Below are 17,617 nucleotides of genomic sequence, written 5' to 3'. Positions count from 1 at the left end.
GATAGCGCGTGAGGCACTACCCCGGTGACCCCCCCCCCCCCCCCGCTCAGCCAAATCCCGCCCGCCCGCCAGCCCGCCTGGCTCCGCGTACGTAGATCCGGGCATCGTTGGATGTTGGTGGCTTCCTGAGAAGGGGTGGTGTGTTTGGTGTCTATCGGACCAATGGCAGCTACCTACCTACCTACCTATGTACAAGTAGGGAGTTGGGGGTCAGTACACGAGCCGCTTTTGTAGGGCGGTCGTGGGGAAACCGTATGTTCACGATTCATACCAACCCGCCAAACGGCCAGTTCTGGGTGAAGAATAGAGGCAAGAGAAAATCGGAAAATCATCAACACGAGGTTCTTCTCGGACTGCACCAACTTGAACCGGCCCTGAGTACCCCGGCGGCGTTTCTATGCAGCTGCTGTCCCGACTCGCCTAGTCCTCCCCATCTCGATCATCAGTCCACTGTCCATGCATGTCCTACATTGCAAATACTCTGATTCGTACTTTTATACAAGCGCATGTATGTATAAATATACAAAGCTACCTATCTCGATCCTCTCTCTCTTTCATCCCGGGTCGCCTCGCGCTGCAACCCGTTCGTTCACTTCGCCATGGTAGAGGAACGGCAGACCTCAGCCACCGCCACGACTTACACCGACCTGTGCACATCAACACCAGCATACACACAACAGAGACAGCCACCGACGTTCCTCACCCTCCCCTACGAGATCCGCCTCCAGATCTACGAGTCTCTGCTTCTCTACCCGTCCTCCTCGTCCTCCTCACCATCAACTTCATCACCACCACCACCCACGTCCCTCTTCTCCCCGCGCATCCTCCTCGCCTGCCGCCAGACCCACGCCGAGGCCCGGCCCGTCCTCTACGCCCGCAACACCTTCCTCGCCCACGCCTCCCTGCTCACCTCCTTCCCCTCCCTGACCGGCGCCCACCGCCCGCTCCGCGAGCCCGCCGTCCTGCCCCTCATCCGCCGCTGGCGCCTGCGCCTGCGCCTCGACTGCGACCCGCCCTGGACCGCCGCCCAGCTGTCCGCCGCCTTCTCCGGCGCCGACCTCCTCGTCCTCGAGGTCTGGCAGGCCGCCTTCCTCGCCGCCGGCCGCGGCGTCCTGACCCTCTTCGAGGGCGTGCGCGGCGTGCGCGACCCCCGCGTCACGGGCAGCCTCACCGGCTTCGAGGCCTACGCCCGCTGGCTCGAGGGCGTCATGCGCCAGGGCCCCGGCCGCGACGTCGGCCAGTTCGACGAGAGCTGGGAGACGTCCGGCCTGGTGCCTATGCACTCGGGCGGGTTGATGGCCTAGAAAAAGAGGCTCCTTTTGTCGGCTATGCTCCCATCTGGGCCGAGATAAAAACATGTTCATTTTCCATGGTAAAGACATCACAATCTCATCCATCACGCCTTGCCAATTTTCAGGAAGGCCATGTTGAAAAACTTATCCTTCTTTTTGATTATGTGTTGTACACTTTCGAAAACGGAGCTCTAGCTGAGACAGAGAGAAATCTTGTCTAAAGGCAACTGTTTGTGCCTCGTCTAGCCACTTTGTCGTACCTTGCTTTGCTGTATGTGCCATATACCACACCGTTCTGGAGTGGTTGAGAAATCTAAACGCACCGCCAAAAAAATATCGACATCAGATGCGAACGCTGCAAGTGAACAGACATGTCGAGAGACATGTAGTTCCAACGAATCAATCATCTATCCACCCACCGAACCACCCTCCCAGCTTCCCTCCACTCTTGGTGAGAAAAGGTCTCTTTCGTAACCTGAACGCCTGTTCTTTTGTATCATACCACAACCAAGGCCGAGATGCAATCATGCAGAGGGAAAAACGCATATAGAAGAAGAAGGAATACAACATTGTTTTTTTAAAAAAAAAGAAGACAGAAAGAAAACAGATCATCGACGCGAAGAGATGATAAAAAAGGAGGAGGATCCATCCATCACAGAAGTGAAGGGTCTCCGATGCCAGCTAGATGCGGGATATGCCATGGCTGAAAAAGAATTGCTGTAAGTGCAATGTCGGACAAATGCGCGCATCATCAAAGGTCATGGGGTGAGGTGAGGTGTGGTGTGGTGTGGTGTGGTCTTGTTGTTCAGTGCTGCAGTGGCTTTCGTCCGAGAGCTGGGTCGAGGTCGGGTGTGGGCCACAGCGTAAAAAGAGTGCCGCTCAAAGTGCCGCGCACTGCCGATGCTCACCGGGCCAGCCACTCAACCGAGTCGACCGAGGAAATTGTCTCGCTCTGCGCGACCACTTTTTCTTGGTCATGTTTCTTTTTCTACTTTTTAAGGCTTAGCACCGCCGTTCATCAGACCCGGCAGAGACCGCCATCCCTTCTGGTCCGGCACCTTGATCTTTCCAAAGTCCTCGTCCAAATCCAGGATGATCTTGAGCGCGTTGCGGCTGCGCGCAAACGGGCTCGTGTCGACCTTCTCCTTGAGCGTGGACACGGCCTCGGCCACACCGGTGTGTACCTTGGCCTGCTCGCCGCTGCCCGGGTAGGGTAGCAGGCTCTTGAAGACCTCGTACGCGGCCAGCGTGAAGCCGAACTGCGGCGACGACCGCATGATGCGGGCAGGGCCGCCCTTGAAGAAGGCCTTGAAGCCCTCCTCCTTCATGATGGTCGTGGCTGCGTGTCGCAGACCGGTGTAGTGGGTGTCGCCCTTACGCGCCTCCACCTGCAGACGGGTCTTGATGACGTCGCACGGCGTGGTCAGGTACGCAGCGGGCATGCCGGCGATCGCGCCGGCCGTCAGCAGCTGCAAGATGCCCAGCTTCTTGGTGGGCGACTCGCCAAACAAGTCCTTCTTGAGGTGACTATAGGTGGGGAAGTAGATGGCGGAGAAGGGAACGTCACGCAGCAAACAGGCCGAGGCTCCCTTGTAAAGACCAACAAGACCGAGGTTGCGGACAATCCACATGGCGGAGCGCTTTGGCGCGCCCTCGACCGTCTTTGCGACTTCTCCCTGGACCTGGAGACGGATCTTGACGATTTCAAGAGGGTTGGTGAAGACCTGGACAGGGGGGGGGGGAGATGTCAGTCGTGTGTCTCCGAACAAAACCCAAACGGAAAACAAAGATGTAGGCAAGCAATAACACTTACCACTTGACAAGCTCCAGCAGTACCGCCAGCGAGGACCTCGTGGCCCCAAAAGATCTTGCCCTGCTTGTCGGTGAACCAGCCTCGCACGAGGTCGTTGACCGTGAGCTTGATGGCCTTCTCCGGAGCGACACCGACGAGCTGGGGCAGCACGCCAGAGTACAGGCCCAGGAAACCCTCGTTGCGGATGACCTTCTGGAAACAGTCGATTGAGTTCTTATACAAGCGCTCTCCAGGCCGGGCACCTCTCTGGTTCTGCAGGCGAGTCTTGACGAGGTCGATGGGGTAGACCATGAAGGCGCCAAAGGCACCGGCGACGCTACCGAGGGCAAAGTTGTAAGCAGACTCGAGCGCCTCCGCCAAGAACTTTTGTGTCGCCGTCTTGGTCTTTTGCAGGCGCTGCGAGCCATCCTCGGCATCGTGGCCTCGCCAGGACGGGTCCAGGACCTTGGCAAAGTCAGCCAGGCCCAGCCGGCCCGAGGGGTCGTTGAGGCTGGCAAAGTGGAAGAGGATGTCGGCCTCCATGGGGGTGAAGAGGGAGAAGCGGGTGATCCTGGCCGCCTGGTTCAGGAACTCTGTGCGCGTGATCTTGCCGTCGGAGCTCTTGGCGCAGGCGCGTCGCACAATCAGCTCTACCAGATCCATCTCCTTGATCATGTTCTGGAAGGCCCGCACGTTGGCATACGAGATCTTGCTGCCCTTGGAGATGTTGCAGAGGGTGTGCAGGTTCTCGAGCAGGTGGTCCGACAGCTTGTGCTTGGAGGTCTCGAGGATGATGCGCTCAAAGTCCTCGGGCTCGATGTATCCATCGCCGTCCTTGTCGAAGAGCTGGAAGGCCTGGCGGATCCTCTCGCCCTGCAGACCGCGGAGCATCTGGGAGAACTGCTGGTAGTCCATGTCGTGGCGCTTCTTCTGGTCGCCGATGTAGAGCTTGGCCCACTCGCACTCCCAGTTGAAGGGGATGCTGGTCGGGCCCTTGTTGAGCTCGTACAGCTTGCGGAAGTCTTCGTACTTGACGCTGCCGAGCCTATCGACATCGAAGAGGCGGAAGGCGATCTCATATTCGGCATCGGGTTTGGACAGGATGTTCTCAAAGTAGGTCCAGTCGGCGAGGTTGACGCGGCCAGTGCCCTTTCGGTCGGCAACACGGAAGAGGATGGTGTATTGTTCCCGCTTGATCTTGTGCTGTAGCCATTTGGGGAGTGATTAGAAAGAGAGGTTTCCACGCCACATGGAAGGGCGCGCACCCAGAGGGGCAGAGGCCAACAGGTCGACTTACAAAGTCCTCATCCGCCGGTGCAATGGCATCGATGAACTCGTCAGGGCCCAGGAACAGCTCTCCGCTCTCGGGATCCTTGAAAGCCTTGCTGGTGAACCGGGCCTTGGTGGAGGCGGAAGCCTGGGGGGGCTCTTCGGAGCCGATGAGGCTCTCTCTAACCGCCTCTTTCACAGCGGACGCCTTTGTCGACATTTTGACGGATTACTGAGCACTGGAGGAGGTCCAATGGAGGCCAGGAGAGGTGAACGAGTGAAAACGAGGGTTAAAATCAGCTGGCGCAGTGGAACAACCCGGGGAACCCTTTGTGGGGCCCAAAGCTCTCCTCTTGCTGGGGGTTGGCGCAAAGAACTGGGGATTGCTCGGAGAGCCCGCTGGCCCCTAATAACGGAGAGGTGAGGCGATCGTGAGGGCAGCTTGACTTTGCGATTGCAGCCTGCACACCCTGAGTGAAGGTCAAGTAGTAGAAGATGTAGCGTCGCAATGTGCACGGCGCCTCCAAAAACACTAGAAACAAAAGGGATCCTGCTTGGGAGCCGGTGTAGAGAGGGCTGAAGATGATGGTGATGTGTCACACTGTCAATGGGCCTCACTCAGGTTTGGCGCGATTTTTTTTTCTTTCTTGGTGGTTCTGCGCGCTGCGCTTGCTGATGGTCTGGGCCCGCAGCCTCCGTTGTCGCTCCAAGCCAAGCCTGGTAAAAATTTGGGCGGGAACGGCGGCGGTTCGGATGACGGAAAGCCAGGAACGGGCACAATTGTCCCAGACCAGTGCCCCGGATTGGCTATTAATCCGCGCCTAGCGCCACCATCTCTCCCCCTGGGTCCGCTGCATGTGATGTCTGGTAGGTCCGGTACCATGCTTCTAGGTAATTTCAAGTCACCAATCTGGGGCCGGCCCCATGCCTTGCTGGACAAACTACGGGCACTTCCGGAGCAGAACCAGACATGTTGGTTTCCATCCTTTGAGTAGCCTTTCAGATACCTACTTTCTTCCAATGTTGCTCATTTATTGTATCCAGCCTGGGAGTTTCTTGGCTTGAGAGAGCACTAGTAGCTTAATGTCGATGATGACTGGATGGATGTTGGAGGCTCTGAGCTACCTAGTTACCTTCTTTACTGGGTAGAGAAACAAACCACCACAACTCGAGCCTCTTCAAACCTACGAAGTAGTGGATTCCCACATGCAACAACAATAACAATAAAACAACACTCTCGGCGCCGAACCCCCACGGACTCTTGCGCGCAGAACTCTGACCCCACACAGGTTGTCCCTTGTTCGCTGTTGGATGTCGAAACTCCAATACAAGGACCCCGACCATGTAAACTACCCACTGTACCTACGAGATTTGCTAGGTATTCTCCAGGCTTGGATTCCTCCCTCCACTTATTAGTGCCGGTTGAAGGGAGTCGCATACTGGGGACCAAAGGAGACCAAGGGAGACCCTCTCCACGCAACACCAGCAACACCAACACCGCACCAAGGGACATTTGCGGGTCCCGTGCGCGATATGGACCATCGATCATCGATGCACTGCACATACTGTACATACGTACCTACGTTACCTCTGCAATCACTGGGTACGTGTAGGCACACCCTCGCGAAAGCACATGGCAGGTGTCACGCAACCAATTGAGTCCTCTCGATCATCTTTGAACGATAAGTAGACGCGGGTCCATTCCACGCCCTCGCCCTAGGCAAAATCAGATAGAAAATACAGTACACTATCACTCTATGCAGTGTGATCCACAGCCCCCCTAATATCTGACGCCCCTGATTTTTGTTGCCTTCTTCTATTGCTGTATGGTATGTAATAGCATGAACCCCAACCGCCTTTCTGCCATGCCATGCAGAAATCCTGTATATACCACAACGCCACCGTAAAAAAAGATTAGGGGGGATCAAAGAAGCCCTCACCCCTCCCCTCCCCTTGCCAGTCAGGCTGGAGAAAGAGACCGAGAGGAAGAGAGCGGCATGTAGGGCGTAACAAGAGAGCCAGCATATCGCGGCATGGAAACAGGAGAATATCGTCGTGGTCTCGTGGTCGGTCATGATAATGGCAGAGCCGTGATTAAGTTGGGGTTGAGGGATGAGCGCTAGGCGGCTGCTCCTCGTAAGGTGAAAAGGCAAGCACCGCAAGGCAAACGGAAAGAAACTCGAAGCTCAAGGCAGGCCTCGTGGTGGTGGCGGACATTGTTGGGTCCAAGATCGACTGGATGACATATCTTGAGAATCAGCGACGAAGCAGACCGCCCTCATAATGCCCAGCTGTGCAAGCCCAAGCGCGAAAATTAAAGGTCTGTCTCTGTCGAGGCCGAACGGGTCGATGTAGAGGCGAGCCAGCTCCATGAGCAGAGAGCATACACCCAAGCTCAAGCGCATACCGGGAAAAAGATGTACGATGATGAATTGAAAACAAGACGAAAGTTGCGAGGCTCCCACATCGGCTCAGCCCTCAATAGGGATCAGCAAGCCAGCCTCGCGCGACGCGAAGTGCTGGACTACTGAGCTGTCATCGAGTAGATTGGGAATCGAGAAGCGCATCGAAGCTGGCTGAGGGGCAATGACGAAACCCTTCTGGATCTCCTCTTCGACAAAGATGGAGGCCTTCTTGAAACGGCGGTCGGCATACTTCTCATACACCGCCGAGTGGTGGATGCGGGGAGTCTGGCAGCACTCCAGGATCATAACCACGAGGTGCTTGAGCTGGCTCCAGGTGTAGCCAGAGTAGTGGGTGTGAGCGGGTGACTAAGGTAATCCGAGTTAGTAAGGGTTTCCACTGATGGTCTCGCAGCCAGTCCTGACAAGCAAACATACCCAATCGCCCTTGCCGAGCATAGCTCGCGCAAGGCAGTGAGCCCCAGCAGCTAAGAAGCTCGGCGGGCTGCCGACGAAGCGCTCGTCCATGATAGTGACCTCGAGGAAGTATTTCGCGAGGGTGCGAGTCTCTAGGTCATACTCATCGGCCTTGCTGATTCTCCGCAGGAAGCTCATCGGTCCGGGCCAGCCGAGCTCAAAGCCAAGCATGCTGAGCATGAAGCGCTCAGCCTTGAGGATCTCGTCGACAGAATAACCGCCGTCGACCATGTACACGATCTCCTGGATCGAAGGGCAGTTAATCTCTTCGTATTTGGCAGCAATGAAAATGGCAGTGGCGCCGACGAGCTGGAGCTTGCCAACCGAAACGATCTTGGAGGTCAGAAATCGGTCGATGTAGTTGACAGTCAAGAACAACGTCTCTGGCAGGAGGCTGAACCTATGGTGCACCTGCACAAGCCATTCCATCAGCACCGACCGCATGGACCACTGGATCTCGGTCTGATTGTCCATATAGTGAGAATCCGGGAGCATCTTGGCCTGAAAAAGGATCTGTCAGTTATCCACTCAAGAGGGCAGGCAGGAACACGCGGGCATGAACGACGTACCTCGAGCTGCTTCATGTAGTCGAAGATCTCATCACCGTACTCGGCGACCATACTAACGTCCCAAGCCTCTTCATCCAGCTCTTCCTGAGTGAGCCGGCTCTCGACAAGAACCTTGGCGTTGTCGAGCTCCCTCTGGATCTTGGCAGTGACCTTGGGGACTATGACGGTGGTTGCACCTCCGGTAGTGTTGTCTCCAAGAGAGCGATAGGAATGAGCGGTCGTATAACCTTGGTCGTCGTAGAACTCTTCGTCCTCGTCCCAATACTCCTCAGCTTCCGACAGGGGCTGGGTGGCAACGCCTTGCTGCGAAAGCGAGGTGGCTTCGATGGGCAGGACCTCGCTCTCGGAACCCACAGCCACGGCCAGATCCTGACCGAGAGCCTGCAGGGCGCGCACATCGATGTCGTCGTAGATGTCTGCGTGGTGCTCCAGATCCTTCTCATCGACTTCGCGAACGGGCCAGTCCAAGAGCCGCAGGTCCTCGACAGCATCTACGTAGGGTGTGTCCACCACATCTTCATCTTGCAAGACGACTGGCTCGTGTTGCTTGCTATGGTCGTTGAGCGTGCGGCTCTGAGTTCGCCGGAGGACAGGTTGATCGGCCTTGAGGTGGGGCTGGCTCCTATATTGGCGCGGGCTCTTGCAATCTGTGGGCTGCTGTCTTGTCTGTGCGGTTTCGTGATGGTATTGTTGGCTGTGTGGCTGGTTGCTCTCCGCGTCGTTGTAGATCATGGTCTTCTTGGCAGCACCATGTTTGGGGACGGCTGGCGCGTGCGAATCATTCAGAGGTACAAGATGCGCTGCCCTGGGGATAGCCTCAGTCTCGCGAGCCTGGTGAAAGCTTCGTAGATCTGCCACCGACGCATAGTTCTTTGGCCGTTGAGCAGGTTGGAGAAAGGTTGACTTGCCCTGTGGGGCGTTCTCCTTGCCGATGTTCGACTTGGGCATCGCATGCTTTGCGTCCACGATTGGGACGCGTGCAGCGTTGTTGCTGACATCGGCGAAAACAGCTCGGCGGATGCCGTTCTTAATCCCGCCATTGCCAGCCATGGCCTTGAGGTTTCCTGCTGACTTGTGCCGTTGATGGAGGAGATGGGCAGCAGGTGGTGCGTTCTCGTCGTGTGCTATCGGGGGCAGGAAGCCTCTCGGGGGGCGTTGAGGCTGTTCAGAGTCAGTCAGCAAATGGCATTGATGATAATTGAGGTCATGAAACAAGCGATATCTGAGGGATGGCTCAGAGGGGTGCTTTATTCTGACGCATCCGAGGGTCTTGCCGGGGTTGCTGCTGTTGTTGAAGGAGGGAGAGAGAGGAGAGGTGGCAAGGAGATGAAGGAGAAACTCAAGTCGAGGTCCAACTCACCTTGGCATCCATGTTAGCGGTGATGTTGTAGCGAATATCGTGTGACTCTGCTGTCTGATTGAAGACTTGGGATGGCAATGAATACAATTGGAAGATGCTAGGAGGAGGGGGCAGCCCAAGTCGTGTATCGAACCATCAAGAAGGGGCCTTTTCGTCCCGACTTCTGGCTGACAACGTCGTGGTTTCCTGCAACGCCGAGGCAGATGTTGACTAGAGCGAGGTTTGCGAGGTGGCCAGGGTGACGGTTGACATGGAGGACGAGAAGGCGGAGGCGGACACGGAGGCGGAAAGGGCGCAGTCGCGGACTCGTGGTGAGTCGAGGGTTGTAAACAACCTTGACCTGAGAAGGGTTGTTTGCTGCAAAGACTGGAAGGGGTTGTCCTTTGCGGCGAGAGCAGCTCCCTGTGCCTGAGCGATACCACGGAGACGAGAGACGAGAGACGAGACGAGGAGCAGTTGCTACTCGTGACGATGACGCGAGCCAACGGCCGTGGCTACGAAGAAAAACAAACGTCTTCACCCTGAGGTCGCGCTTGCTGCACTGACCACCGATTAGCCCGATATTTTGGGGCAAGTGAAGGGAGATATAGTTAGTTGGTGAGAAGAAAGACTCGAGCAAAAACAACACAAACACAACATGCAGAGGCCACTGTTGATGTTATGGTACCTCGGGGAATTGCTGAGGCATGGGGCGCTGCGCTCTCCTAAGCTACGGGATGCTGGAGCTGCAGGAGACGTTTGTTTATTGATGCAATTTCCTGGCATTGCATTGGCCAAAAGCTACGTACCTCCACCCCTGTCGGGTCGAGCTAAAACCCTCTAAGTCGAGTTTATGCTGCACCCTGGTCGGCACGGCGATGGAGAAGTTCCGGCGATCCCTGCACGCTTTTCACTGGACGTCAATGATCCAGTACTGGAGTACGGTGGGGCCGTGTGTACTAGCGCTAGCGGTGCACGGACCAGGTCGCGTCTTCCAGCCCGACTCACCAGACGTATATATGCAACATTCGCGAGCAAAACCTCCCTTGATAATGTATAAGAGAAACCTTATAGAGTCGGAACCCCAGAGCGGCTTGCGTCCGCAACTTATCTCGAGGTTTGGAGCTCTAGACGTTGCGCATTGGCGGTCTATATCCGTGGATGCTGGTACGTGTCGACTCAGTTTGTCAACAGCACCAAGATCACACGCAGTCACGTGAGTCAATTAGTCGAGTCGTGGGTGTTTTCTGTCGCAATGAAATGATGGGGGGGGGCGCGCACGCGGTGAAGAGTGAAGACTCAAGACGCACTTCTTCAACTTTGCACCGTACCTCAAAAGCGCATGCCGCGCATTTGTTCCTGGCCCTGTCGCGCGCAAGAACGAATGGTTTGCGCTCTCTGTTGGCAACGTCGCGCCTTCAGCAGATGGTTCAGGTAGACAGACGCAAGTCTGCTGGGCTGTATCCTCAGGGTCGGGCGCCCTGGCGCACACGGCCGCCAGTTTCACGACCACTGGCCCCAGCCAGTAGGATGCCAGGCGCATTCCTTTCTGAAGCACTCCGCGACCCGCGAGACCACTCGCCTTTTCACCCTTGCTCTCGCGCCAGAACAGCTGTCTGTGGGAGCTATCGAGCCTGCGACCCGACAAGCAATACATGCGCAGCACTGGCGCATGCTAGGTTAGTCATGGAGTACCTACGTATGATTTCGGCTCTTTTGATTGCTGCTCTTGTCGTGATGAAAACGAGGGTGGGGGCGTGGGCACAGAGCTGGATGACATGGATGTCTTTGATCACGTCAGGGAGATTGCGGCTGCGCTGTCGTTGGTGAACTGGCTCGTCGAGAAACAATTGAGCGCAAGAGAGTCGATATTTATCGACAAACTGCCACTCGACCCTTTCCTTTCCCAGGATCAGCACAACCACCGGTATGAGGAGCGTGTGGGCGGCTTGTTTGGGGAGCTGAGACTGAGGTATGGAGTAGTTACGGAGTAGGTGTGTAGACCATCCAAGCAGAGAAAAACCACAACCCGCGCGGAACAAAAGAGGCAATGACTGCACCCACCCGCTCCAGTTAGCGCTGAGGTATCGTCATTTGCCGGTTCTCGGCCCTCTCCGCTCTGCAAGTCGGAGAGGTCTCGCATCCCCCTTCGTATCATCCCAGGTTTGGAGGCGGAACCGCCACAGAGCTGATGATGTCGAGGTAGCGCCAGTGTCTTACTGACATCTCCGATGGTGGGCATGCTGCCAGGCTTTGCATGCCATTGCGAGCGAGGTGGATCAATCGTTGTCGGTGTGGTGCCAGGCAGTCGATCCTGCTTGGGTGGCCACTTTTGTTCATCGGCAAAACAGCCAGGGTTTTTAGCAAAAACCCCACCGAGCAAGACAGGATGCGATGGGATGGCTGCTCCGCAGGACATCTGTACGGAGTACCAAACAAAGGAGCGCCCAGTCCATGGTCGGCGTAGATACCTAGGTAGATACAGCGAGAGAGTAAAGCACGCTGCGATCGCCGGTGTTGCTGTGTCGCGCGAGGCGACCTGTCTCCAGTCCTGCTCGCCAGCGCATGAACTCCAACGGTTCGTTCCAGACGGGCCAGGTCCAACTCCGCATCTGGGAAATGTCGCAAGCAAGTGCCGCGCGCGCCCAAGTCAATTACTCTGCGACAAGCGGTCTGGGGCACATCACCATTGCTCTTGACCTTGACAGGTAAATAGTCGGACAGGGGCCACAATGGTCGACGGATGATTACCAACAGAATACCTAGGTACCTTGATGCTAACAAGCCGTACCATTCATTCATTACTTGTACTTGTGTGCTGAGCATCCACGACATCATACGGGTTATCACTATCCACAATTGGGCTTGGTAGGTCTGAAGTAGTCCTGGTACACAGCCCATCGACTCGTCTGACTAGTTATCACCGAGAGTGTGCAAACCCAAAAGCTGTCTAGACGGCCTAGTACATGTACTCGTAAGTAGGCAGCTCGCCGGAATGGTCGGCGCACGGTTTGGGTTATGCGGTTAGTGCCGAGGGCACCACCAAATGCGGGTTCCTTCGTACACCTCTTTCCCTCTTTTCTTCCCTTTGGCTCTCTTGTGCCATCCAAGGTGTGCGACACATGAAGAGGATAGACTGAACGGTCTTGGTTGCTGGCGGGGATCGATGCTGTTTTGGCGACAGGCCCTGCCACCTTTCATCTCGCCCGGTCAAATGAGTTGGCGCCTACAACATTGCGCCTGTCTGGCATGTCAGCTTGGACTTGGGCGGCAAGGAACGAAGTACAATCGCCCGCCATGATTAGTTGCAGCCTCCCAAGACCATTCTCTACTTCGTACATTACGGAGTACTTCATACCTATTCTCCGGGCTTCTACAAACTCTGGGCACTTGAACTCGCACCAGTGGCATTGATGAAACACCGCCCGGGCCAATCCTCTGTTTGCGCCGATCGTTGCGATCCGTCCAGCCACCCCCCTTTGATCATTTGCGTCGGGGTGTGTCCTTGTATGGTGTATCTGAGTGCGTACTGCGTGTGTGTGTGCGTGAACATGGTGTGTGCAAGGCAGTCGGTATCTGCAGTTTTGCCATCCCCCCTCCCCGGGCGACCATTGACAAGCAAGTATCTCGGAAGGGTAACGAAGTCGGGTGGGTCTGGTCCCTGTCTCTTGTCTCTTCCTGACAAGATATGTGCTGGTTGCCTACTACTTTACGAAGAAGAGTCCCAGTCACTTTGGTCGAATCCAAGCCGGGTTATCCAGCGCCTAAACTTGCGCATTATCTCATCTGGTGTCTCTCATGTGGCCAGCATTCCCGAGGACCATTTTTGGCTTTCCAGACTGGCCCTTTCCCCTCTTTGGGTCCAGACACACTGGCAGCAGATCCCTGCCATCTTCTGGGCTGGCTTACCCAGAGGCGCCGCGGCCATTGGCTGGTGACCATGGTAGCTCGCCCACAAGGTGCACACTCATGGGCACCGCATGGTTTGTTGCGAAGCGGTCGTTCATATCCGCTGGCGCGCTCTCGTCCAAGACCTTGCTGGCCGCGGGTCCCAGGCCCAAACAACTCCTGCGGAAGAAGCTTCTTGGCTCCGTGGCCAATCCCACCGCCCCCTCTGGCATGTATCAAAGACTGGCCAGATTGGGGTTGCTTTGGGTCTCAGCATCAGGCGACACTGTTCCCTGAGCTACTGCGTACTGTTGAGCAGTGGGCTTGAGCCTGTCAGGTGAGTGGATACGAAGCGAGCGCAGACTTTCGGCAGCGCAGCTAGTTAGTGAGCCATCCTGGAACAAGAATGGGTCCTTGGCTCAAAGAGACGGTCTGCAGCGGTTGAGCCAGGCGGCCAGACACACAGTCGGCGTCAAAGTACCTACCTACTGTGTGCCCCCGAGTCAGAGAAAGCTCCCGGCGTCGTTCCATGTCGAGGCGGCATTGGCTCAGGGGAGTCCGTCTGGGGCTGCCCAAGATCCAATCTCGATGTGCAAGCGAGATAATTGTACTGGTAGAGAATGGCGCACGGCGCACGGAGAGCTGGCGAGAGAAACTCGGGGGGCCATCATGATTTGTGCACCATTGCGAGGCAGTGACGAGATACCCAAGGTAAGGGAACTACGGTCCTCGATCTGCCGTGCGCCAGGGACGTCGGGTAGTCTCCGAGCTGGAAGAGCAAGTCCAAAAGGTGCTCTGCATCAGCGCTTTTCAACTGCGATGGACTCTGGGAGGTCCTTAGGCAGTGCCTCGGAACTCAAGACCATAGTGGTCTCGAAGTCTTAAACATAAGGTAGGTGATGGAAAGTTAAGAGCATCGCATAGGTAGTTACCTCTACTTCAGACTCAACAGTTCCCTGTCGCATACCCTTTTACCTTGGCACAACAGCACAACACATCATAGTACAACTTATGCCGCTCGACAGGGAGGCTGTTCTGAACCAGGCAGTCTATCTTTAGACGCAATTGCTTGCCATGCGCCTCTGTAGGTTCATAAGACCAGCTTGATTGCCATTCGAGCACACAACCTCTTGCTTCGACCTCTTGCTACGTACGAGTTTGGTAGCCGACGAGTTCTTCAAACAAGGTACCTCTGTGAGCAAGTAATAAGTAGGGTAGCGAGGTACATAGGATGCTCCTGTGACACTGGTTTGAACGGGCGCATTCAGCAGGTCTCAAGGTTCTGTTGTTCTGCCACGCCCCCCCAGCCGTTCCTAGCGGATTGGCCTCCCCGCATGATACCGATCTGGGCCACCAAGGCGAAACCGTGCACATCTCCAGCATAAGTCCTTTTACAGGCACGCAGAAAGGCCTCGGGGAAGTTCCAAAGTAAAATAGATGTAATACATAGACCGAGGGCAAGGAGGCATCCATTTGCGACCACTTCTACGGGCTCAATAGCAGATGCGCCCTCGACTCGATCTCGTCCAGTGCCAGCGCGAGGGCCGAGATAGGCTGGCTGGATGAGGCCGCTAGCACCTAATGCTAATGGATGGGCGGGCCCTGTGGTGACTTATGCAAAGTCACCTATCCATACCTGGAAAAAAAAGAGTGCTAGCCTGGAGAGGTGCTGAAAGGTGCTTCTGGTGCGGGTGCGGGTGCAGTGCATGCGGTTTTTGCGCAAGCCAATGAATGTCTGGCAGACAAAACCTATCATCCTCGCTGCGATTTCTCCTCTTCTTCCCACAACCTCCGAATTGTTCGATCAGGGCCATCAAACAACCCCAAATCCTTCTGGTAAGTCATTTCCACCATCTCCGAACCCGTTCGAGACATCTAGCACCAATTCCCTCCTGGCCCACGCTGTAGCTTTACCGCTCCTTGCTGACCCGGTCCTCGTCGCAGATTCGGCTTGGTTGTGCATGAGGAGAAACCCGGATCGCAGTGCCATCTGCTCGACCCTGCAATCCCTCTCCTTCGTTTATAGTAAGTCTATCCTGCGCCGTTATCCCTCGCGATTCACCGGCCGCATCTTCACCGTCGCCCTCCCTTGCCTGCCCGCCGGCTTGCCCGTCATGGCGTAATGGCCAAAGACGGTGCGCTCTCTCCAAGCCGTACGGCGTAACAGTGAGCGCATTTGCTTCCAGCCCAGCCCATCCCGACTGTAGACCGCAAAACATGCCTTCGAGAGCGTACCAAAGGCTAATCGCACTTCTTGTATTGCTAGTTCTCCCAGATCATCACTCGTCGACTTGCCTCCCTCCTCCCAGGGCTTGTCTCGCTGCCGTCGTTCGGCGGTGACCGAGCAGATCCTGACCGACCACCCACCCATCCTTCTGTCGACCGCGCGGCCGCCTCCCCAACTCTCTCGGGGCCACTCCATATCTCCAATTGACAAGAAACCGCTCGGGGAGCCTGTCGCAAGAAACGATTCGTGTGATGGAATTTCTGAGCTTGGTCACGGCTGCTTCCTCAATCGATCTTTTTCAGGCCGACGCAGCGGGCGCACCGTCCCAACACACACCCCTCCAGACTCGCCTGCCCGACGCCGCCTCTTCCTCTTCCGTAGCCATCCCCACCCCCCGCGACAGCGATATGGAATATTCTCCGACTACAGAGACTGCGCATGCCGCAAGGCCTGTCCATTCCCCCAAATCCAAGCCCAAGCATGTCTGCTTCGAATTGATCTCTGCCGAGTCCCCCCAATACCGGGCGCGCCTCCCCATGCGGGTTGGCATCTATCCCCATGACACCACAGAGTCCATTGTGACTACTGTCAAGAATTTCTACGGGCTTTACTCAAGTCCGACCAGCTCAAAGGGTGTGAGCTTCGAGGACCAGTCGGGCAACACTCTGATTGCCCGCTACGAGAACTTCCAGGACCAAATGATTGTCTATGTCAGGGTCACTGAGGAGCCCACGCCCGTCGCTGGCGGCTTTGGCGCCCGTGCATACCACTCACCGCCCGTCGGCGCGCAGGCATACGTCAACGAAGACCCGTACCCGATGCAGGCGCCACAGCAGTTTGGCCAGATGATCTCCAGGCCTGGCTCGAGAACTTCGAGAAGGCGCAGTCCCTCTCCCAACGGCGGCCGGGGCAGACGGAGCGCCTCCACGAGCACAAATTCGAAGAGGTCGCGGTCCGTCAAGAACCCAGACGCTTGCAGCGACAGCGTGAACGGGTACAGCAGCGGCGATGGTGCGCCTGGCTCGGCCTCTGGGAAGAGCAAGGAGCAGATTGGGAACACCGAGATTAGCGTCGAAAACATCGTTGAAGGCGGGCGCCGCAAGCGGGCCAAGTTTGAGAGCTCGGTATGTACTAACCAGGTTGCCCCCTCTACCCAATCTATAGTCAGCAGGCTGTTAACAATGCCGGGCTTCCCCGCCGAAAGGAGCTGCCGTTGTTTGCTCCTCCGCAGATGCCTGCAGCCACCTCTAACCCATCCGTGTCTCCTGCTCGCCGCATTGAGCACCACCACCGAGCTTCCCTCCCTTTCGTCCATCCAGGCGCCAATCCTTTCACCAACCCCCGACCCATCGTGTCACCACAATCCTACAACCATGCGCCTGGTCTGGGCGGTTATGTTACCCCCATGGCCGATGGCCGTCGGACTCGAGGAAGCATTCAATACCCTAGCGGGCCCAATGGCACGGGTACGGGCGTCCTTCCCACACCCGACCCGACTGTTGGCAGTTGCATGTCGGAGGAAGACAAGGATGTCGCTATGCAGCTCATGAGATTAGGTGACATCTCCAACATATCTCATGGCAGAAACTCGGCCTCTACTCAGGATGACACGTTTAGCGGCAAGGCCGATGCGGCCTCGTCGACCGGCGCTACCAGCGAAGAGGACAGCGAGAGCGACGACGAGCTCCCTCCCGCTCGCAGGCAAAAGCTCGACTCAAATGGGCTCAGCCAGGGCATCTATCAGACAACCGAGAGTCACTTCATTCCTTCCAGCGGCACAGTCGAGGCCAGTGGCGACGATGCCGATTATGAAGATGGCTCCATGCACCACAAGAAAGCCAGGAGTAGCTTGCCTAATGGTGCTAAGCCACGCACCCAGGCGGCGGGCGCCAAGCCGAAGCCCAAGTCGAGCAAGCCCAAACAGACGGCGGTCGCAGCCAAGGTCAAAAAGGTCGGGCCAGCGCCGAGCGGTCCCATGTCGCCGGCCTCGCTGCCTGCCTCGCGCAAACCATCCATCGTCTCCAGCACCGGCATGCCCGGGACCATCGGCGAAGACGACCAGCCCGACCTCTCCACCAAGCCGCGCTGCCAGCGCTGCCGCAAGAGCAAGAAGGGGTGTGATCGCCAACGACCCTGCGGTCGTTGCAAGGATGCCGGCATTCCTGCCGAGCTTTGCATCAGTGAGGACGAGGGCAACGGCCGAAAGGGAAGATACGGTCGCCATATGGGGGTCCCCATCAAGAAGGAGGACGCTCCCGCTCAGCCCGCCCTACTCCCTGCCGCCCCCATCGCGGCGGCCGCCCCTGCGGTGCCCAGCTTCCCGACAATGGGTGGCGACAAGAGCAAGAAGCGCAAAAGGTAG

General features: G+C 56.7%; 4 protein-coding genes across 4 annotated transcripts; 2 read left to right on the top strand and 2 right to left on the bottom strand.

The window, feature by feature from the left end:
* Positions 1–599: 599 nt before the first annotated feature.
* Positions 600–1,304, top strand: E0L32_012342 (uncharacterized protein; the record flags this gene model as incomplete). The annotated part of the gene is made up of 1 exon (XM_031135172.1): positions 600–1,304. The coding sequence occupies one exon, from the start codon at positions 600–602 to the stop codon at positions 1,302–1,304; it is 705 nt and encodes a 234-aa protein (XP_030998719.1).
* Positions 1,305–2,287: 983 nt separating this feature from the next.
* E0L32_012341 (uncharacterized protein) lies at positions 2,288–4,573 on the bottom strand (the record flags this gene model as incomplete). Its single annotated transcript, XM_031135171.1, has 3 exons — positions 2,288–3,016; positions 3,106–4,287; positions 4,382–4,573. The coding sequence occupies 3 exons, from the start codon at positions 4,571–4,573 to the stop codon at positions 2,288–2,290; spliced, it is 2,103 nt and encodes a 700-aa protein (XP_030998718.1).
* A 2,251-nt stretch (positions 4,574–6,824) lies between these two features.
* E0L32_012340 (uncharacterized protein) lies at positions 6,825–9,173 on the bottom strand (the record flags this gene model as incomplete). Its single annotated transcript, XM_031135170.1, has 4 exons — positions 6,825–7,124; positions 7,194–7,733; positions 7,802–8,962; positions 9,162–9,173. The coding sequence occupies 4 exons, from the start codon at positions 9,171–9,173 to the stop codon at positions 6,825–6,827; spliced, it is 2,013 nt and encodes a 670-aa protein (XP_030998717.1).
* Positions 9,174–15,662: 6,489 nt separating this feature from the next.
* Positions 15,663–17,617, top strand: E0L32_012339 (uncharacterized protein; the record flags this gene model as incomplete). Its single annotated transcript, XM_031135169.1, has 2 exons — positions 15,663–16,379; positions 16,424–17,617. 2 exons carry the CDS (start codon positions 15,663–15,665, stop codon positions 17,615–17,617), a joined length of 1,911 nt encoding a protein of 636 aa, XP_030998716.1.

The sequence above is a fragment of the Thyridium curvatum genome, assembly GCF_004353045.1.
Source record: "Thyridium curvatum strain D216 chromosome Unknown NODE_157_length_22691_cov_84.373116, whole genome shotgun sequence".
Taxonomy (NCBI): Eukaryota; Fungi; Ascomycota; class Sordariomycetes; order Thyridiales; family Thyridiaceae; genus Thyridium; species Thyridium curvatum.
The sequence above is the reverse complement of the archived record's forward strand: the minus strand, read 5'-3'. Positions and strand labels throughout refer to the sequence as shown.